Raw genomic sequence first — 25,928 nt, 5'->3', positions numbered from 1 at the left:
TCGAGAGAAAAGGGTCCTGATCCCTTTTCCGCCAAATCCTCAATTGGTCGCAATGATGAAAGATCTCCCTTTGAAGGGCTTGTGTGTCCCGAACAATGCCAACTTGTCCTCTTTGAAATGGGACATGTATACCTTAGCCACAAGCCGAAGAACATTATCGTTCGCTCCGTAGCCATTAGCAGGCGCTCAAGGTGACAGCTCAGCACGCATGATTCGGTCATGTCAGGAGCTGTCACAGAATCAGCATCCAGACTAATCCACTTCATCTCGCGCCTTTGGGTCAATCTCTTTCTCGTCCACAACGGGCAAATCCAGATCAATCACGACGGGCTTATGAAACTTCTTGCCACCTCTATGAGGCCAATTCGACCCCATGTAAGCTGCGTTGACCATACAAGTTTCCACCCTTCCTTCTCGACCGGAAATGGCCTCTTGGTCAGACCTAGAGCTTGATGCTGGACCGCCTTGACCACCGGTCCCGAGATGTTTGACGTTCGGAGAGTGGATCGTGGAAGGGGCGGGTGTCTGTGCCTTTTCGAAGTCAGGGAAGGGAGGTGTTGGGGGAGATGGGACATTTGGGAGCGATCCGGGTCCGTCTTGCTGATCTGTGCTGGCATCCTCAGCAGTACCATCGACTCCCACGCCCCGAAGTCTTGAGAGTTGTGTTGGTGGGATTAGATTGCCAGTGCTTCCGTCATTGCGCAAAGCTAGCGACTTGGCTCTCGAAGACAGATCCACGGTGAATTGCTTCTTAGAACCTGGGTCTGGGTCGGCCCACCTTCGGACGCTCTGTTCTTTGTATCTGAGATTGGGAGAGGATAGGTCCCATGTAACGGCCTCTACACCATAGGCCTCGTGAATGTGCCCACATACGAACAATCTGGGTCGAACTCTCCATAAAGCCTCGCGGAGGATCTCGCATCCTGCCGTGCCGCGTTTCCCGCATTCATCGCAGTGAAACTTGGCGGGCGTGTGCGTTACCACGATATCCGAGTCCAGAGGGATCTGATCCCATAATTGAGGAGCAGTTTCTGGTGAGTAGCCGAAAGCCCAAAAGCCATGTGCTGGCGAGTATGGGGAACCAAAGACCTTGAGCAAGGACACTAGACCGTCTGCGTGATTGATGCGAACCTGCGTGGCCTCGTGGTTTAGGAAAACAATTGAAGGGTGGGAACGGAGCAAGTCGAGGCAGCGTTGAGGATCTTCCCTTCTCTTATTGTGGAAGTAGCCTCCGTACATTTGATAGAATGGAACATCGCAAGTGACATCGTGATTCCCACACACGACGATTTTGATCTGAAACTGTGCTTTCTTAATCCAGTCAACAGCCTTCTGAAGCTCTGAATAGGTGCCTTGGTTAGTGAGGTCTCCAGCGTGGATAAGAATGTGTCCAGCCGGCAGCTGGGGAGTCTGATTGTGAGTATCAGATATACAAACAATACGCGTCCGTCTAGTAGTCATCATTGATGATAACGATGTCTCGTCGGAGAAGGAAAAGCATGTCAAGCACGAGGAAGATTTTTTTTTTTCCTTTTTCTCCCTTCAGATCAAATGCGCCAACCAGGCAGCTGCGAGTGTATCACGTTGCAATCTGAGAATGGCTCTCAGCGTCCTTTTTTGGTCGTGGCGCAGCGCAGCCTTCTGCCATTCTTGCATCGCCAGCCGATTCTCAGAGTATGTCTCTCACTGCAGTTCTCATTCCACACTGCCTCGTACAATTCACGACGAAACCGAAAGGATCGGGCGAGTGGCGACAAGGAGGGGTAATTGCATGGGGGTGACTTTCGTTCCTTGCATTAGTTTCCTCGCTGAAGAGCCTGCAGATCCGAAGCCCAACCGAGCAACGACGGAAGGTGAATGTTGCTGCGGGGATGAAGGGTTCGGTGAACTGCTGGTCAGAGTGCATGAGCAGGGAACAGTAACGGCAACAGATGATTGTTGTATGGGACTCTTGAGAAGGGATCAATGGGATTGTGCCGACGGGGAACCAGTGAGTACCAACCTTTTGGGCTGCCTGGCGACTCTGGAGATGTGATGTTCCTGGATCGTGCAAGGAAGAGCGAAGAGCGGAGACACAATCAATAGGGGGTTGTTTGGGCCTCTGGGGGGGCAAGCCTCGGACATCCAAGCCTGAAGGGTCGGTCTCAGGCGCTTGGCTTTAACTGGTAATAGCGCTTGTGCCCGAGGCTTTAGTGCCCGCTGGACCGGGAGATCAAGCCTGGACACGGATTTAGCGGGTCGAATCATGGGCAGCGCAGTCCGTGCCCCTTTCCCACACAACAAAGACGCGACACTCGCGCAGCAGCTCCAGCAGGCCACTACAGGGTACCCGGTACAGCACCACCAAGAGCAGCAACTCTTCTGAGATGTCACACTTCCATCACAAATCTTCCGACGCGTGCTAGTTGCTGGGGGACAAGCCTAGACGAGCGAGAATGAGGCAGCTCACACAGGCTTGCAGGCTCACGGACCAGACTCCTCCCTCCCCCATAGATTAAGAAGTAGCTATCCCGTACCGAGTAGAAAACACTGCAAGCTTCTCTCTTCCCCATTGCATGGAGATTCCATGCCCTCTGGAGAAATGGACAAAGAGAAACAAGTGCTGAAGGTGCCGTTGTAGGGGATTTCACCATCCACAAGCGAGACGAGGCTAGCAAGGATTGGATGATCCATGGATCAAATGAGCCTCTGCCAGAGCACATGGACGACACGCTCACCACCACCACCACCACCACCACTACCAAACCTTCAACCTCACCTTCGTCTTCACTCCCACCCCAGATCTCGACTTCTCCTTCCCATCAGCATCAGCATCATCATTTTCTGCCAAATTGTACTTTAAATCCCCCCGACACACGCCATGGTCTTGATGCTCGCACCGCAGCCGTTTTCCCACCGCGCTCTCCCTATCCCCATTTCCATCCAGCCCGCATTGCAGATGCCAACCATGACTTGACGTTTTCTCGGCCTCCGCTCCGCAAGAAACCCAAACTATCCTCCAATGCCCCCGATCCCAATTCACCATCTGTGCCACAGCCGTCCTCTGGAATGCGCAAGCCAGTAGGCATCTCAAAAACCCCGAGTGTTCCCTCCTTCAGCATCTCCCTCGACCCCGATCCCAACGACAACCGACCCTCTTCGTCCTCTGGAATCAGCCAGCCCTCCACCCCTTTACATCGAACAAACTCCCACACGCTCCAACGATCCCCTTCGCAAAAAAGACCTCCTGCCTCACATAGCAGCTACGGCGTCGAGACCATCTGTGGCCCTCCTCCGTCTTACAGCACTCAACGAACGCTATCGCAAGACCGCATCCGACTGGATCGAAATCCGTCCACGAGATCTACCAACGACACAACGCGCGATTTGTCCCCTTCTAAGGTCAATGAACTTCCCTCGGCCGCCGACTCTAGTCCAGCGCGAGCGTCGCCCGTGAAGCCAGATCAGACCCCGTCGACGACCGAGTCTTCGACCGACGAGGCCACCACTCTAGAAGCATCTAGCCCAGACACCGCAGATACAGAAAGTGTGCTTACTCCCAACTCTACCATGAGTAAAGAACAAGCTGCCGCTGTGAACCCAATCGATCTGCACCAAAAGGAGAACTCGGAACCGAGACTACTCAAACCCATAAGTTTAGACGAAGACAGCAAAGGTTCAAGTAGCGACGAGAAGAAAAGCGAAGATTTGTTCTTGAATATTGCAAGGACCGACGCGTCTCGAGGGGTTCAAGTGCAGTCTAAACTTGACAAGAGACGGTCGAGGGTTTCACTTCCTTTCTTCTCAAGTACCCGGCCTTCCACCGGCTACAAATCTTCTCCCATACAGGAGCGATTTGACACTTCGAGCGTGGCCGGTCGATCAGAGGCACTGAATTACTACAGCAAGCGATCTTCCCTCGGGCAACATGTGCCGGGAGCACTCTCACGGACGTATGCCCAGGAAGGATCAGTGCGAGATGGGGCTCTTGACACGCAGAGCTCCCATCCCGCGGATTTGCCTCGAAGGGCCACATCGAGACGATATTCCACTGCAAATTCGAACACTAACACCAATACCGAACCGGTGCGTACGTTTTCACGCCCTAGCACGGCTCGAAACAGCGGCCGCTTGGTCTCGGAGTCTGGCTTTCTTGATCGTCCCCGCGTACCCGATCACAATGCCACCGAGTCAACGATCTCCACAACCGCTCCTTCGACGGTTTGGGACGAGCTAGATGACCTCAAATCGAGGATTAGAAAGCTGGAGCTTACGGGGAAGCTCCCGCCGTCTTCGGCTGCAGCAATGACGACGTCAGAGAGACCAAAGACCGCCACAACGGCGGCGACGACCATGTCGTCCTCTCCAAAACATAAACCGGCAGTGGCCCAATTGCAATCCGCGATCGAAGGGATTCCGTCTAACATCCACCCGAATCTCCATGAGGCACTTGGTAATGCCAAAGCTGTCCTCAGTAACGATGTTTATCAGAAGCTACAAGCAACGGCTCAGGATGCCTTGCAATTGTCCATGATGATGAATCCAGAGGGGCATAGCGGCGCTGCCAGCACCCTTGGGATGTCGTCAGTCTCGGAACGTCAGATACGTCGACGAACGGAAAGCATGTGCAGAAGCCTGACGGAGCTGGCTATTGCAATCCTAGCGGACCACAAACAGCCTCCTCAGCCTGTAACGAGACCCGGTAGTCGCGATGCATTCCAGCCGGCTTCTGCTGGACTACGGAGTCGTCGATACAGCAATGAGCCTAACGATCGTCCTCCAGTCACGTCGCGAGTCCAATCCCGCCTAGAGACCCGACGAACCAGCGCACCGCTCGGGGCTGCGGTGAACCCGCAGCCAACGTCACCCGAGAACACATATCAAACACCTCCTACAGCCTTGCCTCAGATATCTAGCTCTTCGTCAGCGCGGCTAGGACGAACTTCTACTACCTTGGTACGTAGCAGGCGAACTCCTGGGTACAATATGGATGGCACCACGGACGACGAGGAAAGTAGTCCTTCAGTCAGACCAGTGAGCCGAGCTATGACGGAAGTGAGCACGTATCGCCAATTGGCAAGAGATCGAGCAGCGTACTCGAGAGAATACACCGCCCAACACCCCATGCCTCAACACCCCGTCCCTGCGGCGCTTGAAACTACCAATGTGACCAGAAGTCAGCTTCCTTCCCATATCAGTACGCATCTGGTCCCGAGACGCAAATACGCTGCTCCTTCCTCGAATGTGAGCAACGTGGGTGCTCAAGAGCAGACCCCTGTGACGCCCAAAGAGCCTTGGGGACGGATAACGATCGTCCCAGCGGCTGCATCTAGTCCGATAGAAGTCACACCAGAGAGTCAGGTAGCCATTCGACCTTCAGGAACGCGAAGAAGTCTTGGATTCACGAGCAGGATCAGCAGTGTGAGCAGTCGACTTCGAGCTGCCAAAGCAGAACGGAATGCAGCGACAAGAGAAGCCACCGACGCACGAGGAACGAAAGATATTGCACCATTGAGGCAAGAATTGGATAATACCATGCCATTGGAAAGACAGGGCTCCGGCCAGAGTGTTGAATCTTGATGACCATGTCTCATCAGCAGCTCAAATTGTATCATACTTTGTACAATGGATAACCCGGGAAGGCAGTCCTTCTCCATTGATTTCGCCGACACCAGCCGGCGAGAGCTTTTTGGCAGGTCAGGAACGAAAATAGAATGGGCTACTTGACAGTGGCAGTTGTTTTAGTGATTGCTAGAACCGCGTTTCTGGATGTCGTCCCTTCTACCACTGGTCTGTACCCGTGCAAACACGCCGATTGGCAACGAGCGATGACAAGTGGTCTAGGATGGAATCAAGGCTGCAGTTGGAGAATCGACAAGGATACCCAATAGAGATATGGATCATACATATCAACAGGCAAATCATCGACGAACTCGTCCACGTGCAGATGAAATTTTCCTTCCGGTGGCCACCTAGAGGACCACCAGAGCCCGCTACCATCATGCCACACCAATTGCTCGGACATGCACCTGGGATTATGACTAAAAAATATCACGTTCTTGCCTTCTCTCTGGCTCCCGGCATGGCTCGCTTGGCACAACAAATCCAGCATTATCCTGTCCTGAACTGAGGGGCAGAAGGCGGTGGAAAACATGCGGACAAGACGCCATCGACGATGACTCTTGAACAATTGTTGAGTGGACTCCGTCAAAGGCAAGGGAGAGGAAACTGAGCACCTTAAAAGTCCGCAAGAAAAGGATAAGGTGAGTGTACCTCGAGTCTAATTCGCCTCTTGGATGTCGCCATCACCAATCGAGATGACATGTGTCTAAGGCACACTTCCTTTGTCCTCACTCTTCGGCCTTGTCTGCATATGCCCCTCTTGCGTGTGACAATATAAGGGGACGAGGCATTTCCTCCATCCTTGAAGTTTGCAGAGAATCCCCGTCCAACTCGAGGGGAAAAGTGGCTTTGGCTATCCGATTCCTTCCTTTCGGCAGAGCACTCGCTGGCATCACACGTAAGACTCTCGAAGGCAGATCCATTTCGTCTTGGAGTGTCCCTGTACCTGTCCCGGTTGTGGAGAAGTGTCCGGGAACACGAAACACCAGTGACATCAAAGCTCTGCGCCTTTTTGCGTGCTCGGTCCTGTCCATTGTCTGTGTACAGCTGATCCCGACTGCCTACAACCGAGCCAGTATACGACCTCGACCAGACCAAATACATCAAGCTGCCTCGACCTCACGCCAACCTGATACCCTTGGTTGTCAAGTCGAGGCTTCGAGTTTGACACGCGATATTCTGTATATATCTCGAGAGCCACCTTCTCCGACAAGTCCCAATTGGTCCGTTCAAAACCATGGCAGCCTTTGCAAAGCATGCCTCCGGATCGCCGCCACTACATAGTCCGGGCTCGATGGATTCGGATTCCGGCCGATCGTCAATGGAGAGAAAGACGTCCACGTCGTCGTCTAGATCTACACAACCAACAATTCCAATCTCACCTCGCCTGTCTCCCAAAGTTCAACTCGTCCCCTATGCCCGCACCGCCAGCTTCGACATATCGCTGTCAGAGACGGAGCGAGAACTCTTAGACAAGGCCTCGACCAACTTTGATGCGCTCGACCTGTCGTCCAAGGACTTTGACTTCGAAGATATTTTCACATATGACAAGCCTCAAAAGAAACTCACCAAAGGAGTGGTCGAGGTCTCAAGGCCGACTCGAGACTACCGAGACTGGTCCTCGTTCTCCTTCTCACACTATTCGGCGGCCATGAGTGCAAGGCAAAAGGTCAACAAGGCCAAGTCAGGGATAGGGGAGCTGTACCTGAAGAATAAATCAGATGCACGAAAGTCTTAAACAAGAATGGAAGGGATGGCAAGTGAGCGCGGCAAATGGGCGATGGTTCTTGGGGACATAGACGGCAATCCCCTTGGTCTCCTGGGTCTTTGTTCCCTCATCATTCTCCCTGTCGAAAGACGCCCGTCCGCCCTTCGACCAGACATGCAAAGGCGTTTCAAGTTGTATACCGGCAAACTTGCAAATGAAGGGATGGGCGGTCAATCTCCTGGCGGCTTCGGGTGCACGCTGGATCTGGCAACTGGGAAGCATAGTCATGACACAAAAAGTCGACGGCGTTATGGGTTCCAAAAGCAAGGAAACATACCACAACAAGCGATTGGAGCTTGGATTGATGTGAATTATTTCGGGATACGGGGGTCAAACCCATTTAGGAAGAACTGGCATGATAGACACGATACTCAGTCACTTAGAGTTACAACCTGCAGAGGTTGCACTCGCATGGATATAGGCCTGAAAATATCAACCTCGTCCGAGAAGGGAAACAAGCATGAGGCCGTGAGGCCGTCTAGGTCAAACCCCCCTTGGATGCGATTTCGCTTGAGCATGCCCTATTTTCAGCCCGCAACCACGCTCCCTTGCGAGACACTGGGTGCCACATTTTGGTGTTGATTAAATGGTGGTCGGTAACCGAGCACGATGCCTAGAGGCTGAAGGCGTGGCTTCACGATGTGGTTCAAAGAATGAAATGAGTAAGAAGGACTGACGGGTGGGAAGCTCGGCCATGCAAGTGTATCTAAGTAAACTTGGAGGGATGTAAGCAGGTAATCAGTGTGCTAGTCAGGCTCCAGCTTCTGGGTAAGGGAAGTATGAGGTTTCTATTGTTAATACTCGGTCCTCGGACAGTTATTGCTATGTACTTGCGACGTCTGGGTCTTTAGATGATAGCGATGGGGGGGGGGGGGGGACACAGTCAGCCCACCAGCCTCCAGCCTTCAGCCTCGGGGGCGTGGCGCACAGACAAGTTGATTCTCGCGCATGTAGCAATCTGAAACGCGGTGCAATCTTGCAGGTCTCATGCCGCGTGACTCGAGTGGGGAGGAGGGGAAGGTGTCTTCGCTTGTTTCTTTGTTTCCTTCCTTTGTTGTTCTAACGAAGGGACGTAGACTATGATGTTATGCATGCAACCAAGTGTCTTTCTCTGGATTGTTCTAGGATGCTTTTTTGGGGGGGATTGCAATCTGACTATTGAGATCGGAGGAGCGCAAGATGCGTCTTCTTGGAGAGTATTGGGCCAGAGTGCGTATACCCAGTACTCACGGAGTACATTGCCTGTGTACGAGGACGGAGTACAGGGACCTGGGCCCTTGTGCTGGCTCTGCGAACGTGGATGCGCGCGGCAAATTTCCCGGCTCGAAGCCAGAAATAGAAGCAAAGACGGGGGCCTCGGCAGCCTTAATGGCCGCTGGTGGGTGTCTTTGGGTGTCCTGGGGAGTCTTGGTGGCCTGGGCAATTGGCATTGTGTTTCAGGTTGGTGGCTCCCGCATGCCCCCAGCCCAATCGCTGTCTGATCCTTTGGCCCCCCCTACCTCCCGCCCTGCCTCAAAGGCACCCTTTACCCTTTCTGCCCTCCCCCTCAATACGTCCCATACCAGCGCAAGTAATTGTGATTCGCTTCTTGTGCCAGGAGGTGAAATCTTGTCCAGGCGCCTAGGGGAGACACCACCACAACTTGCAGGCGCTGACTGGCAGGACTCGACTTCTTACTCTGGTGGTACCTACTCCGACCTTGTGTGCTCCGTCAATTCACCTTCAATTCAGCTTCAAAGAAACCTATGACCACTCCGTCCTCCTCCGGCCATCGATCGCACACCTTTTCCATACCCAGTACGCAGCCCATCTCCACCCCAGCTGCTTCCTCGTGGACTCGTGGACTCGTCTACCCGGCCAGGCTCAACTATTGCGCCATCCCGCGTTCCTCCTCCTTGCTCATTTGCCGGTCGGTCAAAGGAAGAGAGGTTCCTAGGTTCCACTCTGCGCTCGAAACTCGAGACTTTTGTCCACCTCCTCTCAAATACCAACTACCCTACCGAGTCCCCTGCCTATCCTTTACCCACCACTCCTCGAAACCTCAAGCCTCAACCTGTCGCAGAGTCCACTTTCGCTTTGCCGCCAGTCCTCGGGTTCTTGGATTTGAAGGAAAAGCCGTCGAATTGCTATCAACTAATCGTCTCTGGTCATCCCCCTCCTTTGCGACTTCAACCTTTATTGACCTTCAGGTCGCATCCGTCTATTCGGTTTTCCCGTTGCGCATACACTCTATAACTTGGTGCAAGAGGAGGTAGTCTGTTGCTTGTTGCTCCCAACGGAAAACCCACAGTCCCAAATCCGTATTACAGTCTGTTACTTTAGTGGAGCCATCCTTGTCGGAGGACGGAGGAGACAAAGGAGGAAAGCCTGACTTGCTGCGCCGCACACTTTGGATACGCGCTGAAATCTGAAACTGCGGAGGAGCAGGTTAAGCAGACAACCACCACCGTCCCCTCCTCTCAGGGACACTCTAGGGACCTGCTGCAGCAGGGACCAGGAAACATCTTGCTCATGTTTTGTGTCGCATGTCTTCGCCGTTTGTTGCGCCGCGATTGACCGTTCCGGGCTCCATTAAACTCTTCTGGATTTGTTTGAGACCTCAACTTTGACCATTACCATTGTACGTCAGTTCCAGACCCTCATCACTCGCTGTTGTCGTCTACCCTTTTGCAATCCATGCGGCGGTGCAATGGTTCTTCGTCGCTCCTCGGTCACCACCTGTCGTCGCCATGTTGAGAGACTCAATGGATTACCTTGCTAACAATCACCAGCGCAAGAGGTCATTTGACTTGGCCAACAACTATCAAGACGTCACGAGTACTATACGCCGTCGAGTTCGCCATGGTTCAGCTTCGATAGCTTTGCCAATAGGCCCCCGCGAATCCTCCCAATTCCCCGGCCCCTCCAGCAAGAGACGACCGCCTCTTTACCCGACCAAATACTCGAATATGCCCCCGGTCGAGGTGGGCTCGATCATGTCAACACCATTTCCGTCCTTCATGTCAGTTGTTGGAAAACCCGATACAAGTATTTTGAAGGCTATGGAAGAGTTGACGGCCGCTCCGGAGACAATACCTGAGAGTGATACCCAAATCCTCGTGACCGACGCAAATCCTTCAAGGGACTCGACTGTTCAGCGCTCGGATCTCTGCTTACACCATCGCGACAGCGTCACCTCCATGACATCTGCTTCTACGGAATCCTCACCTACAACCACCAATTCAACCTTTGATTCTCCTTTGATAACTGACTCTTCGCCCTCTTCATCTCCGGAATCAGCCTCCTCGACTGCTCCAGTGTCCCCTTTCCGGAACATAATGGTTAGACCTGCACTAGAACCACCTCGAAACCCTCCACAGCAAAGGCAACCACCAACGGGAGAAACCACGGACGACCTTTCAACGAAGGCTTTTTTGGTGCCAGAAGTCCCCAAGAATGTCAAGAATTTGTCGCTGAATATGAGCGCGGTCGTGCTACCCCGCCCTGCGACTTCACATGGATTCGAATCTCATGCATTCTCCGCTCCTACATCGCCCTCGAAGGACACTCCTCGAACAGGGCGGAAAAAGCCGACGAATCTCACCATCCGGACTCCTGGGTTTCAACAGTTGACATTCAATCGAGCATTAGACGTGCCCCCGACACCCGGTTCCAGACCGTCGCTACATCATATGGCTTCGTCACCCGCCCTTGCCTCACTTGCTTCTCCTACGAAACCTCCTCCAGGAGGCCTATTCCTTCATTTACCCGCCACTGGCACTGTTCCGTCCGGCCCTGGTTCAGAGCCGAGCAATTCGGGTCAGTCGGGCAATCCTCAACTCCCGGAACTGAAAGAGGAGGACGAATTTCACCCGCAAAAATCACAGGAAACTCAAGAGAGGGGGTATCCCAAAGGTCCTGTATTGATTTACGACAGCGGAGTCTATCTGTATCTGGAGCCAACGGCGCAGGAGGCGAGTCAATTCGATATGGTCATCAATGTGGCCAAGGAAATTAAGAACCCTTTCGAAATAGAACCACCGAAACCCGAGATAGAGCCACAGACAGCCATTTCGGAGCTGTCGTTCAAGTCGGCGTGGGAATGGCCACGATCCAACGAAATACCGACGCCTACGACTCCTCGGCCGAATTCCTTCGTTCAGCGGCAGCAACCCGAATACTTGCACGTACCATGGGACCATAACTCGGAAATATTGGAGGATTTGTATTGTCTATGTCGGCTAATTGATGAAAGAATACAAGCGGGGAAAAAAGTCTTAATACACTGCCAGTTAGGTGTCAGTCGCTCTGCCTCATTGGTGATTGCATACGGCCTGTACAAGGGCTATCAACCGGATTTCCACTCGATGTACATGGCGGTGAAGCAGCGGAGTGAATGGGTAGGACCCAACATGAGCCTGATCTATCAGTTGACGGACTTTCGGGCAAAGGTTGTCAAAGGAGTTTATGGTGATCACTGCAACAACCCCAAACCGAGCTGGTGGAAGATACGGTCGTCAAGTTCTCCTGTTATGGACACGCCAGTCGCTCAACAATCTTCCTGGCGTGTCCCGCACTGGACGGATAGTGAAAGAATGCCGGCTCCTACGGGCACATTTGTCTCCGAGCCTTATGCGAAAGCTCTGCCGCCGTTGAAGCTCAACAAGGCACTTCCCCCAGTGCCCCTATTTCCCAAGGATGGGCAGACAAATGCGATAGCTACGCCAGTCAAATTGAGCCATATCTTGGGAGGCATTGCGCAGCAATTGCCGCAGACGACGAAAACACCGGACCCGGCACCCGTTACTGAGGCCCGTAGTCCACCACGACCTCAGAGCCCTCCACAGAGTGTGTCCCCCCGGCCACTGCCGTTTCGCGAGCGATTCGATTCACCACCTCCTCAACAGCAGCAGCCACGCAATCCCTCCAAGACACCTAGACTAGGGATTGTTACCAGCTCACCCAAGATGGATGCCGCCACGGAGGAACCCGACGGGTCGTCGCTCTTGTCACCGAGAGCCACGGAGTTCATGGTGTCTCCATTTGGGATCACGACTGCCGCAGACCTGGCCATGACTAATGGCGGTGGCAAGAAGGTGACAAGAGGAGTCTTGCTTCCACGACAAATGCAGCCTCCGGCGTCATACACAGTGGCGGGTCAGATACCAGCACCCTTTGATCCCCGAAGTCCACACCAACAGGGTGAAGCACCCGAGATATTTCGGAACATTGATGACTTCTTGTGAGCAGAAGCTACGCATGCAGGACAGGCGGGCAAGGCACGGCCTTATTCTCTTTGGATTAATGTCTGAAATAGAATGGACATTGTGGAAACATTTTCAACATAGCATGGCGTTTTTCTGGCAATGGGAAGCCAAAGGGGCAGCAAAACCATGAAGATAATGGGTCAAACATGCATGAAAAGGGGCCCCCAAGCCCAACGAAAAGGATGGTTAGGAAATGTCAATTTCCGAACAATTTGTACAACTAGTCATGACCGGAACGGATGGTGTTGTGGTTAATGCAGCAAGAAAATGGGCAGAGCTCGGATATGACGCCGTCAAAAAGAGCCACGGATGAATGTCATGGGTTGGATTCGAAAGACAGTGAACCGGACCGTGTTGTTCCCACTGAGGGATGCGTTGCGATCGCATGTAGTGGGGACGAAGGCATACGTTCCTTGCACAGCTGAACGAGCAGCCACTGTCTTGTTCACTAGACGGTCGAATACAAATTTCATTCATAGATCACAAATCCTGTTTGTATTGTCTAAAGTGGCGTCGCAGAACCCCTATTGTCTTTGGCGACGTGTATCTCTAGCAGCGAGTACATACCTCATAAGTGACAAGGCTGCGCTAAGAGAAACGCGGAGGAAGCGGCGGGCGGCCCTGGTCGCTCGCCCTTTTCCGTTTGACGTCGATTGTGGATTTGTTTGTTCGACCTGATCGTGTATCCTCCCTGCCCTCCACACTCACCGTGTCTTTGTTCAAATACTTCAATTGTTAGTCGGTCTCTTCTTCTCACATGTCTTTTGATTCTACAGAATAAATAACCTGGGTATATCACTGCCCCGGTCGTCGCTTAGTCGCCATTTCCCAGCAGCCCCGCCCATGGTTCGGCAAGGCAGCCGCCTGGCCTAGCACAACGCCAAAATGGCCATGGAGCGCACTCGCATTGCGAAGGTTGTATGATCCGCTGGCTGTTGCGCAACATGCCTGGTGCCAAAGAGACTGACAATGTCTCCTCCACAGGTCGACGACGTGACTCTCTCACGCCGCGGAATCCAGGTCAGCGGAACATTGCATCTGACTCCTCATCACCTCATCTTCGTTCACGCCGCTCCTCCCACCGCTGACGGCAAGCATGCCCGACCCCGAGAAAACTGGATAACATACCCCATCATTCATTTCTGCACCCTTCGGCCGAGTCCGACTGCTTCCAGACAGCCCTCGTCCATCCGCCTGCGCTGCCGCGATTTCACGTTCTATTGCTTCTACTTCAATGATGATCGGAAAGCTAGGGATGTCTACGACAGTGTCAAAGCTTGGACATGCAAGTTGAGCGGGATCGAAAAGTTGTATGCATTTTCGTATCATCCGACAGGGCCCGAAAAGGATGTCGGGGGGAAAGGTTGGTCTCTGTATGATCCCATGCGCGAGTGGAGGAGAATGGGTCTCGGTGACGAGAGTCGTAAGACAAACTGGAGGATTTCCACCATCAACAAGGACTACAGCTTCTCTCCGACATATCCTGCCGTCCTCGCCGTCCCCGCAAATATCTCAGATAATACTCTGAACTACGCAGGACGATATCGATCTAGAGCGAGAATACCGGTTCTGACCTATCTTCATCCGGTCAACGATTGTACCATCACTCGTTCATCTCAGCCACTTGTTGGAGTAAGAGGAAACCGAAGTATCCAGGATGAAAAGCTCGTTGCGGCAATCTTCAACACCACGAGAGCTGAACGGCCACTCTCTGCCTACAACTCTCCGCCGCCGGAACGCGAGGATTCTGGATCCAATAAAGACACCAACTGCGCAGTGGTCCTGGATGGTGAAGTCTCACAGGCAGACGCCGAGGCGGTCGAAGATGCCATCATTGCCCGGTTTCGAGGTGACGATGATGCGCCGGAAGGCTCAGATGACAGAAGGCCTATGGTTTACGGAGCGCAGCAGCGAAATATGATCGTGGATGCTCGTCCCACCATCAATGCGCTGGTCATGCAGACGCAAGGCATGGGCTCCGAGGATATGAGTAACTACAAGTTTGCTACCAAGGCATACCTCGGGATCGACAATGTTCATGTCATGCGAGACAGTCTCCAAAAAGTCATCGACGCCTTCAGAGATTCCGACCTGACCCCCTTGGGTCCAAATCAGGAGTTGCTGCAGAAAAGCAATTGGTTGAAACATATTGGTCTTGTTCTGGATGGCTCGGGACTCATTGCCCGACAAGTGGGGCTGCAACACAGCCATGTCTTGATTCATTGCAGTGATGGCTGGGACAGAACAAGCCAACTTTCGTCTCTCAGCCAGATATGTCTCGATCCATACTACCGAACTATGGAAGGGTTCATGGTACTTATCGAAAAAGATTGGCTGAGCTTTGGTCACATGTTCAAACATCGATCGGGATTCCTGAGCTCGGAGAAGTGGTTTCAGATCGAGAACGAGCGAATCAGCAGAGGCAGTGAAGATACGGATGGCAAAGAAGAGAAGAGTGGTCCCATGGCGACTTTCGAAAATGCCTTTCTGACTGCTAAGGGATTCTTTTCCAACACCAAAAACAACGAGTCGAGAGAGTCCATCAATGTTGACTCGGACGCAGATGCGCCGGGGAACTATGACTCGGAGTCGCAACCAGGGAGACGGATTGTGTCTGCGAGTGGGAAGAAGGAGAAAGAGAAGCCAATCACAAAGGTCAAGGAGACATCCCCGGTCTTCCACCAATTTCTGGATGCCACATATCAACTGCTGTACCAGTATCCCACCCGATTCGAATTTAGCGAACGATTCCTGCGGCGTCTCCTCTTTCATCTATATTCTTGCCAATATGGAACATTCCTGGGCGACAACGAAAAGGAACGCAAAGAACTCAGGCTCAGCGAGCGCACCCGGAGTGTATGGGATTATTTTCTCGCCCGCAAACAAGAGTTTCTCAACTCAAAGTACGACCCAGTCATCGACGACAACGTCCGCGGCAAAGAACGCCTCATCTTCCCAAGACCGGACGAGGTGAGATGGTGGAATGAACTCTTCGGCCGCACGGACGACGAAATGAATGCCAAACCTCAACCCCTTATCAAACCTCAAACCAATGGTTCCGGTGAGGCGGGAGTGACTGAACTATGGACGTCTGTCTCGGACGCTGGTGGATCACAAGCTGGCTACTCGTCCTCCGTGTCGGCGCCAGTTTCCAGGGCTAGGACCCCTGTGCTTGTCGGTGTAGAGACAAGTGAAGGGAGTGTGGGGTTAACGAGCTCTCTTTCTGGGAAGTTGAGTTCGAAAATGCATGAGCCGGCGGCGGAGAGGGCGAGGATTCCTGGTCTATCTGCCCCTGCTCTTGACATGTCGCGGCCGGGATCTCGGGCAGCATCGCCAATGCCGAGAGAATCATTTTCAAGATCAAGGACGCCCGTCCCCGTTGCGCCATCGCCGAAACCCGAATTCAGAAGTTCCAAATCGCCCCAGGATGAGTTAATGATAAAGAAAGACCGTGACGACGATGTGAAAACGAGCGACCGCCTCCGAGCCGTGAAGGACGACTCGTCTGCGTCGAATATCCTTTCTACGTCAGATCAGAGCACGGTCATGATTCACCATTTCCCCGATGAGCAGCAGGCGCAGTCAGTCCCGCTCCCAGCGAGTCCGAGTCTGTCTCCTTCCATCACACCCCGGGATCTGGGTCAGGATAAGGAGGGGGCGAGAGAAGCCAACCAAAAGCAAGATCAGAACGCGGAAGGGAATAGAGATATCGAACAAGATGGACCCGATAGCAAGATTAGAGATCCTGCAGAGACGTTGGCGGATGATCTGGATCCCTTGGGCATCGGTGAGGCTAAAGACATCCCGATAGCGCAGCAGAGTCTGTCAATGTCCATGCGCGCAAGGAGAAGAGAGCAGATGGAGTTGTTGATGAAGTAATTCTCTCATGGGCAGGAATGCTTGTGGTGATCTTTCTTGGTTATGCCGGACGAAGAAAATAAGAAGGGGGTCTCACGCACGCACACTTTGAAGAACATACATGGCGTGGTGGTGTTCCGGGATGGATGGGCGCTGGTATGCATGATTGCGGCACGCGCTGAGGTGCGTTTTCTGTTCCAAGGACAAGGCACTACAGCCCAGAACGGCTTTGCACGGGAGGCAAGGAGAACCAGCGCTACGGTGATCGAGCAGACATCTTCTATCACGAATCACGGGCGGACGATGCGCTTGCGTAGAAGTTTGCCGAGCAAGAGCTTGATTGAAGCTGCCAGCGAGCTTAACATTGCAAGATTGGATGGTTTATTAGAGCATGCCAGTAACCCAAGCAGCCAGGCAAAGATGAGCAATGAAGCAATAGAGAGAGAGTCGTTGCTTTATGCCCCGTTCAATGTTCATTCTCCTTTTGCCTGCCCACGAGCAGACGTTGCCAATTGTCCCATCCGCTTTATCCTCGCAGAATGAGAGGACAAGAAGCAATAATCCAACTCGGGTAGGTCAATTTATCGATGCCCAATCGGCATGTTTTCGGGTGGAACAGTGCAAAACAGTGGTGTCAACGGCTTTTCACCTTGCGTCTCATTTCGTGCAGCAAAGTTGATTGAGGCTCATCATGAGAAAAGCGTTGAAAACGGCGATTCACGCCATTAGAGACTCGGTGGATGGGAAGAAGGAGAATGAGACTGTGAGTACGTCTTGTCCCCTGCACGCAGCACAGGGATGAGAAGAGAGGCGTGAGGAGAGAAGAGTGGGAGGTGAGAAGTAATAAGAGTTGAGAAGTGTTGAGCTGGCGAGGTTGACGTCCCGAGCTTTCACTTCACCTGCGCCTTCTTCTTCTTCTTCTTCTTCTTCTTCTCCATCTCAGCCGCCTGATACAACTCTCCTCCCCCTCGAATCTTCACGACGGACGATCCCCCAAACCAACGGTGTCCCTTTGGTCGTCTGCCCCTATCTATTCTTGAGTCCAAAACATAGCACTTATACTAGGCATCCCTAGCAGCTTCGACACCCTCCATGTCCTACCGACAACAAAGTCGACCGACCCCTAAGGACATCCTTCGATATCGCTATCAGCATGGCACCAATCTAGGAAGCATTTTTATTTTGGAACAATGGCTGTTCGGGAGCATGTACGATCAAGGCGTTTCAGGGAGCAGTGAACTTGACGCGGTTGTTGCGTGAGTCTCGTCGTTCTGCCTCGCCCATTCCCACCTATTCACAGTTCATTCGCTCAGATCCATCAATGTCCGTGGCCTCGATGCCACTCGCCAGAAATGGGAGGCTCACTGGGCCAACGCCCTCACCGACGCAGACCTCGACTGGCTCGCCAATGCCGCACACTGCAATTCGATTCGATTGCCAATCGGCTATTTCACATTGGGTCCGGCCTTCTGTGCCAACACAGCCTTCGCTATGGTACCTTCCCAAGTCTATGTCAACGCATGGCCTGCCGTGAAGCGCCTCGTCCAGCGATGTCTCCAATACGGCATCGGTGTCCTCATCGACTTGCATGGCGTTCCTGGAGGCGCTAATCATGAATCCCACTCGGGCACGAGCAGCGGTAAGGCCGAGCTCTGGGGTAATTCGTTTAACCTTGAACTTGCTACCCGATGTTTGATGTTCGTTGCGGAAGAGACGCTTCGTGACCCACAACTGGCGGGCGTCATTGGTATCCAAGTTTGCAACGAAGCCATAATCGATCCGCCCGGAATGTACGAGTGGTACAACGATGTCATACAGCGGATAGCTGCCGTGGATGCTTCCTTACCCATCTACATCAGCGACGGATGGGATTTGGGCCGCGCGGTGCGGTTCACTCGAGCATACAACAATCCCGGTACGCCGAGATGCCCGGTGATTGTAGATACACACAAATATTGGGCCTTTGATGCAAAAGATACCTCGCGATCACCCTTCGAGATCATCGAACAAGTCAAGACAGAGCTTCATGAACTTGATTCGACTCTTGTCGGGGATGTCTTCTCCCATCAAGCCGCCGTGGCAGTATACGTTGGCGAATACAGCCTCGCCTTGGCGCCGCAAACATGGAGCAGAGCCCCCTCCGGTCAGAAAGATGAGCTGATGCGGCAGTTTGGACTGGCTCAGAGTCAAAGATGGCAGAGTAGAGCATCCGGGTCGGCGTTCTGGACCTTTAAGATGGACTGGATGCCTGGTTGGGACTGGGGTTTCAAAGCATCAAGCGATAATGGACAGGTTGTGTGCCCGAAGCGGTTTACGTTTACGGTCCAAGAGATAAAAGTCAGGCTTGCGCAAGCGGATGAGAGGAAGAGCCAGCTTCTCCACGACGCATTGAACGGTCATATCGGGTACTGGACAACCACGAGTCCAGGAGCAAAATTCGAGCATTGGCGGTACGGCGATGGCTGGGGTCTAGGATGGACAGATGCCCGACAGTTCTTCGCTGCACGGTTGGAAAGACAAATTCCTTCTGCCACTGGGTCTGGTCCGAATTCCGTCTTTCCAACCGCGATATCAGCTGGAGGCACGGGCTTGGACGGCACTACTGCTAGTCATGAATCCCCCATTATGGACGAGAACCTAACCATAGGGACAGACATGATTGGTGCGTTAGATCTCTGGATCCTCAAGCGCATGTGTCAGGAGGGAGTTGCAGATTCACAGAAATGTCCGTTTGGTTGGGAATTCGAGCACGGCTTCCGCAAAGCTGTGAGTGATTTCCAGGGTGTTGTCTGTGCCTGAAGAGTGCAAGAAACAATAAAGGTGATGCTGCACAGGATTCCTGTTTGCAATTGGGATATCAGGACTTTAAGCATGGGAACCACTCTGGACACGATCTTTGGTCATCTTGCTCGACTGTCGCCTCGTCACAGAAATGGCTAGACCACCCTCTCAACACTTACAGTTTAGAGCGACAGCCTCATTGCCCTCAAGGACAAATCGACGTATCGAATAGACCTCTGCCATCTTTCCACCGCCGCAAATCCACAGATCTCTGCTTTATCAAGGTGATGTTAGAAAAAGACGCATGAACGTTCTCTTACGGCGATGTCCTCTGACGCACTCGGATTTGGAACTCTCAGGGCACTCAGACGCTCCGCGGCTTTTCATTTCTCCTCCTTCAGCTGTGTTTGCTTTTTACTGACTTACCATTGGGGGGCATGAATAAAACCTACTTCCAGCAACAGGGCTCACGTCGCTGAAATCTCTAGGTTCTCGGCTCTTGATGTCAATAGACACATTGCATCCTGCCTGCGCACTCTCCAAGACCACTGCATCCCATCTTCTCCCGGTGCCAGTCTCTTTCTCTGTTTAAGGCTTTCGCAAGTTTGCCGATACGTTGTGGCTCAAGCTAGAACCTGTCACCAGAGCCTGTCGCCAGTCACGTGGTCGATGAGAACCGGTGGTGTGGGCTTGAGCTGCTTCGGGGTTCGGTTTTGTATAAAAGAGAGGAACAGACAGTTGTTTGTCCCTTTGTCATGTCCCATGCGGATTGATGGCCATTTTAGCAAAGGCGGTCGCCTGAGTGCGCAGAGGATACCGTCATCCTGAAGAGAGTCTATCATGCATTCGTCGATTCACGAAAACCCAGATTGCGAGGGTCGGGTCCAGCCTTGGATATTGTCCATTCACCGTCAGGTCTATGTCTGGACGACGTCACTTTCTTCGTCAACCTACGAAAACGCCGATTAGGAGCGTCGTCAAATTCACTCTCGGGCGGCGGCGTCACTTACTTCGCCGTCGATCGACAAAAACGCCGATTTGGAGCGTCACATTTACTCCAGAACGGTGGTGTCACTCGCTTCGTCGACCTAAAAAAGTGCCGATTAGGAGTGACACATTTACTCCTGAGCGGCAGCGTCACTCACCTCGTCGATCCATGAAAACGCCGATGAGGAGCGACAAATTCACCACTAGACGGCGGCGTTACTCGCTTTGTCGTCGATCCATGAAAACCCTGATTAAGAGTATCAGCCTTCAGGTGGGGGCCCTAGATGGATACCTATTGTCCTGACAAAGCTGAAGGCCATCATACCAACTGATCTACGCTGAGAAAGTCGTGGCAACCTTTTGTGCAATCTATTAAGGACACTTGTACGTGGTATTGGAGCTGCCTACGCTGATCAGCCTGCGATGCGGATCTCCTGCTATTCGCAACTATGGACAATACCATGCGGAAGTTGGGAAAGTCAGATGAGGTCAAGGCGGCCCGGCAGTGGCAGCAGGCTGGACTGGAGAGTTAAAGACAGAGCAAAAGAAAGAAAAGAAGAAAGGCTTGGGTGAGCCTTTTGACTCTCGAGGTAAAGCAGAAGCGAGATTTTAGCCGAAATCTGAGGAAGAAAAAAGTTAAAACGTCTCGTTGCTGTCTACGGCAGCAGTGTAAAAGGAGGATTTATGCCCTTTGTCTCTTGTCCCGACTTGAGCTTCTCCGATCCTCTCGTCAGCTGCCTTCAGACCTGAGCTGGCCTCCAGGACTCCTTACATATATTGCAGGGACACATCTCATTACTGGCACATGTCGTGCCGTCGCAAACCTTGGTCTGGTGACAGCGGCTGATGCGTTTCGCTTCAGACCGCAAGCATTTCTTGTCCAGGATGTTGATCAGGTCTATGAGAAGGTTTTGCAGCCGCCTCAGTCTCTGGTCTGGAGGGTTGTTTCCTTGCCTGCCGGCCTCTGCGAGTAGCTCGACTGCTTGGATGATGGGTCGGAACCAGTGTCGAAAGTCGCCGCTCCAGTCGATCAATCAATCAATCTACTATGTACTACCTCGCTGGCTAGATGCACTCGCTGCAGAGCCTTACGCGGCTGCTACATACTAGGGTATATTGGCAGGCAGCGAGAGAAGGTAGGGGCTAAATACCAAGTATCAGAGTGAAAGCATGATGGGCTTCTTTTGTGAAGGAAAAAAAGGAAGCCTAGGTGGTTTTTTGCTTTTTTGGGGGGGAATGGAGAGAGGTGACCATGATCTTGAGCACGATCACGAGCTTCAATGTGGCTTGCCACGCCAATTAGAGCTCGTATGTCGTCCGCACTGCGGACGTCGAGATGAGTTTTAGACATTATGTAGAGGACTTGAATGGCTGAAGGCTAGCTGGCTAGCTGGCGGCGACGACAATAGCAATACTAGCGACGGCGATGGTGATGGTGGTGATCGCAATAGTGAGGTGATGCGGCTGAGCCTTACAGGGCTTACCACTCGTACTCGTACATAGCTGCGAATGGCTTCTGCAAATGTGTTCTACCGGTGTCTTCTCCCGATTTTAGATTGCATCGATGAGTTCCACCTACTGCGTCCGTCGTACCGCGGTTGAAACGCCATTGTTTCGTACGAGCCTACCGCTTGTGTCGATTGCGAGGTTTCTACCTCCATGCCGCAGAGCCTCTTGTTCGCCATTAGGCTGAGACGGAAGAGCCTTTCGATGTGGTGCGGCTGGAAGAAAGAAACGGTGCCTAGACCATCCATGCAGCCGGGCGTAAACTGCCACATCGAGCAGGAAGATGAGACGAGTGGTCGGTAGGCAGGCCAAATGTAAAAGAAATCTTGCATGGTCTCCGGGGATGTCCAACATTTGTTTGGCATCTCCACCCTTCGCGGCATTGCGTGGCGCTATCAGCCAACTTCCTCTTCGTTCCCGGAATTGCAAGTCGCCCTTCGTGGACAGCCAGCCATAACATTGTGTTAGAGTTTCTGATAAACATCAAGGGACAGGAACGTCCAGGGGTGTGCCCAAGCGCGAAACAGGGGTCTGCCACCCGGGGAAACGCCGACGAGCATCAAGGGGGTATGAACAGAACGTCCCGCTCTACGCGAAGGGTGTCCCAGTCGTGGCTGCAAAAGGCAAGACAAAGCACCCCATGCGCATCATGGTGGTCAAAGACAAGGCAGCAAACGTACGTATAGCTTAGAAAAAAAAAAAAAAAAAGGGAGGTAGGGAAGACGTAAGGATTGGCTCACGAACCTACCCATGAATTTCAAGCTATCTTCCAAGCTCCCGTCGTATATCACTCAAAACATCACCAATGAAGCTGTGCAGCATGCCATAGCATGAGAGATTTTGATGGCGCCCTTCTATTGTTCGCCAAGGATTCTTTGTTCACGCTTGGTCTACCCACGCGTGTAGCTGGGGAAGGGGAAGCTAGACGGTAGTATAGAGCGCCTTACCTTTCTCTGCCTCCATTGGATTTTGGCTGGGTCAAGGCAGAAGGTTGTCGCGTCCAACTCCAAGTCCGGCCACTGGCCCGACCTGTTTCATTGAGCTTGCGAGTCGTTCGATGGATGGCGACGGCGAAGGCAATGTCGAGGTAAGAATACCTGCTTCCCTTGCTTAAATCGGGCAATCCATTCACATTCGCCTCTGAGGCTGGGGCGTTCAGCCAGGAAATCGTTGTGGAGCACCCCAAGACTGTTGCCTATCCCGCCAGCTTCCCCGCAAATGGTTCGCAAAGTCAGCCTTTCAACGTCGAAGATGATGTGGATATCAGATATGCGTTTGAGAGAGCTCGCAGAGGGGCTGAAGAGGGACGGACAAACAACGAAGGGACGCCTGATTGATAGTCTAAGTGGCGAATTGGGAGCAATATTCGTATTGTGAAATATTGAACAAGGTGATCGTGAGGGGAAATAACTGACAGTGTTTGCCGATTGGCGTCGGTGGCCACCAGTGTAGAACTGGAACTCAGAAAAAAGGCCTCTGAAGATAAGGTCTCGAGACCAAATACTGTGACTGTCGGACATTTCCAAATTGATACAAACATGGCCTGAGATGTACTTGTTACAGGCTCGGAGAATCAGGGTTTTCTTCGGGATTGTTCTCAGGCATTCCCATCCTGGAAACTTGAAGATCTTCCGCGGGCGGGAGTGTTGAGAACGATTGTCGGTCCAGGGGCAGATCAAATGGGTATCCATTGTCGCAAGTGCACTGTAGTATCATGTGATGAAGGTTACAATTGCATGCTTGCCTCCACCGAGAAATGAGAGTATCGCCGTTCAGAACATTTCGGAACATTTTCGATCCATTTGCCACTACCAGGCATCTTCTCACCGTGATACAATATACTCCGAGCACAACTACCGTGGCGATGGCGGCTTTGAACCATGCTATCCACCTCGCTAGAGATTCATCTGACCGACGTTGAAGCTGTGAAGATACCATCACCGGCCAGGCGTTGACTCAGGCATGAGACTCGAGCGAGAAAAAGAACGCATCGCCCTATGGAATGGAATTGACCAATAAATGATACCCGCGGACTCGGTTGGACAGTCGCGCGCGAGACGAGAACTCCACATCTTACCAATAGCTTTCATGTTCATGAATTCATGCACACGTAAACCGTGTTCTCAGCCACAAGGCAACCGCGGACATATCAAGTAGACCAATGACGGAAAGAGGGAGCGGCAAAACGGCTTCGAGTAACGGGTATGTCGACCGCTTCGGAGTCCTGCAACAGTCTGCACAAAACAGGCATCAGCCACAGACGTGGCGAGTGATACCTGTCAAAGCTCGACTTTGCAAATCTCGGCCCGAGCTAATTTTTGTGTGCTTTGATGGGTTGCCCTTCGGGTTGGGCTGCTTGAACACTGCAAAGGTTCGCTAGGTTGGGTCTCGAAGCCTCTGCTGGGTTGAAATGAGGCTGAAAAATGATCGAGTCTCGTGGAACTTGTAGCGAGGACTCTCTTTGTCACAAACCATGCATGCCTTGGTGCCTAGTGATCGTGTTGACCTGGGGGTTTGCAACAAGACAACACTCTCGGCTAGACATCCTCGGGAACCGGTTCGGCGCTCTGCGAAGAGAGCTCGATGCTGACAGGCTACATTCCTGCTTGGGGGCCATGTTCTGGAGGTCTGCTCAATCAATCCGAGTTGGGCATACCCGAACACGACATTGGGAAGGAGGCAGAACCTCTGCCAAACGTCGGATTCGCTGTGAGACTAAGCACAATAATGCTCATCCTAGTTTGTGATCTAAATTCTGTGCCAGGCGCGAACAGAGATACTTACATGTGATCGACATGAAAGTGTGACACGCAAGGAAGAGGGCGGTCATGGCTTCATTTGTGGGGGTTTGATTGGCGAAGGAGGCGCTTTATGACATGTCTGCTAAGGTTCGAGAAGGGGTCTCAGGAATCGATCGGTTGTACAGCTTTTGGGATGGCGCATGGGCACTGCTTCCTGGTTAGACTGCATGTCTGAACGATTGCCTTGAGATATTTGTGGGTTGGTCAGGCAGGAGTTTGGAACAGACGTCTGAGATCGGTGCGGGGATATGGGCGAGATCGAAGATGCCGCCAACCCCCGAGCTCAGACAACCTCAGATCGCTGAACAAACCTTCCTTGGTTATTGTCTTGACTTTCCCTCAAGTCTGCTCCTTGGTCGATCGTGTGGGATAACGCGTGCTGCGCGTGCTCGTAAAAGTTGGAAAATGGAAGGAGTGCTCCACCAATCATGAACCGGCACATTCTCTTGGTCGTGTCTTCCCTTTGACTTTGTTCGGCGTCTGGACGGGTCTGGGGGTGCGGTCCGCGTGGAGGGCCGCTCGGTTGGCTTATGGGTGGAGCGGTGCAGGGCCCAGGGGCTGTCAGGACTCAGGAAAAAGCTCCTCAGCGCCACGGATTCGCTGCAGTGGCTTTTTTCGGCGCTTCGATTTGGATGGGTTGAACGGACAGAACCTGCTGAAAACCCCCAGTTGAAGACACACATTCATGGCCATCTGCAAGTTTGCCTAGGGACAACTTCCCATCGGCCTGGTCTAGTCCTGCATTGGGTCTTTGCGACGAGTAGGTAGGAGGCCGTTTGGGCTGCGCCTCGTAAGCTAGATTGGATGGGAGATGTACACCAGAGGCAAAATGATGGATTTGTCCAATGCGACATCACCCATCTTTTGTTTGAGTGGAGGTATGGGGAAACCTCATGCAGGCTTTGGGTCAAGGGCCAGGCGTGACTTGTGGCACGACGTGGGCGAGTAAAAACAGGGTCACAAGCGTGGTCGAAGTTCCTGGTAGTCGACACACGATGGCCAGCGATGTGCATGAATCAAAGATGGAGCTTCGTGGGGACCGGCGGGCGACCAGTAGAGAGCTGTGTTGGTGATGTGAAAGCGTGACACATTGCACACTGATGCAAGCGGGCGAGTTTTGGCGACCAGGACGTCAAATCAAAGTCATTGAGGCGGGGGAGGAAGCGATGACTTTGTTGCCTGGCGTCACGAAGTGCCTTCGAAGCCGAAGCAGATGATGGGGAGTGGGTTGGTTGGAAGGTTGGTGATGAGAGGTGAGAGATACCCAGTACAGTACCGAGTACTGGGTAGACAAGAGAGAGAGCAGCAGGACGGGTCAGCTGGAAGGGGACGGACGACCACCGCTGTCTGTTCTCCGTCGGTAACTCCTCGGTCGTTGTT

General features: G+C 52.7%; 6 protein-coding genes across 6 annotated transcripts; 5 read left to right on the top strand and 1 right to left on the bottom strand.

Annotated features, from left to right (window-relative positions):
- Window positions 1-252: 252 nt before the first annotated feature.
- On the bottom strand, window positions 253-1,464 carry A1O5_04218 (uncharacterized protein; the record flags this gene model as incomplete). The annotated part of the gene is made up of 1 exon (XM_007744826.1): window positions 253-1,464. The coding sequence occupies one exon, from the start codon at window positions 1,462-1,464 to the stop codon at window positions 253-255; it is 1,212 nt and encodes a 403-aa protein (XP_007743016.1).
- A 1,584-nt stretch (window positions 1,465-3,048) lies between these two features.
- Window positions 3,049-5,559, top strand: A1O5_04217 (uncharacterized protein; the record flags this gene model as incomplete). Its single annotated transcript, XM_007744825.1, has 1 exon — window positions 3,049-5,559. The coding sequence occupies one exon, from the start codon at window positions 3,049-3,051 to the stop codon at window positions 5,557-5,559; it is 2,511 nt and encodes an 836-aa protein (XP_007743015.1).
- Window positions 5,560-6,883: 1,324 nt separating this feature from the next.
- A1O5_04216 (uncharacterized protein) lies at window positions 6,884-7,339 on the top strand (the record flags this gene model as incomplete). Its single annotated transcript, XM_007744824.1, has 1 exon — window positions 6,884-7,339. Exon 1 carries the CDS (start codon window positions 6,896-6,898, stop codon window positions 7,337-7,339), a length of 444 nt encoding a protein of 147 aa, XP_007743014.1. The 5' UTR covers window positions 6,884-6,895.
- Window positions 7,340-10,317: 2,978 nt separating this feature from the next.
- A1O5_04215 (uncharacterized protein) lies at window positions 10,318-12,594 on the top strand (the record flags this gene model as incomplete). Its single annotated transcript, XM_007744823.1, has 1 exon — window positions 10,318-12,594. The coding sequence occupies one exon, from the start codon at window positions 10,318-10,320 to the stop codon at window positions 12,592-12,594; it is 2,277 nt and encodes a 758-aa protein (XP_007743013.1).
- Window positions 12,595-13,500: 906 nt separating this feature from the next.
- Window positions 13,501-16,494, top strand: A1O5_04214 (uncharacterized protein; the record flags this gene model as incomplete). Its single annotated transcript, XM_007744822.1, has 2 exons — window positions 13,501-13,533; window positions 13,600-16,494. 2 exons carry the CDS (start codon window positions 13,501-13,503, stop codon window positions 16,492-16,494), a joined length of 2,928 nt encoding a protein of 975 aa, XP_007743012.1.
- Window positions 16,495-17,565: 1,071 nt separating this feature from the next.
- Window positions 17,566-19,272, top strand: A1O5_04213 (uncharacterized protein; the record flags this gene model as incomplete). The annotated part of the gene is made up of 2 exons (XM_007744821.1): window positions 17,566-17,729; window positions 17,787-19,272. 2 exons carry the CDS (start codon window positions 17,566-17,568, stop codon window positions 19,270-19,272), a joined length of 1,650 nt encoding a protein of 549 aa, XP_007743011.1.
- Between the last annotated feature and the right edge of the window lie 6,656 nt (window positions 19,273-25,928).

This window comes from Cladophialophora psammophila, assembly GCF_000585535.1.
Source record: "Cladophialophora psammophila CBS 110553 chromosome Unknown aczJe-supercont1.5, whole genome shotgun sequence".
NCBI lineage: Eukaryota > Fungi > Ascomycota > Eurotiomycetes > Chaetothyriales > Herpotrichiellaceae > Cladophialophora > Cladophialophora psammophila.
This window is presented reverse-complemented; position numbering and strand designations above follow the sequence as displayed.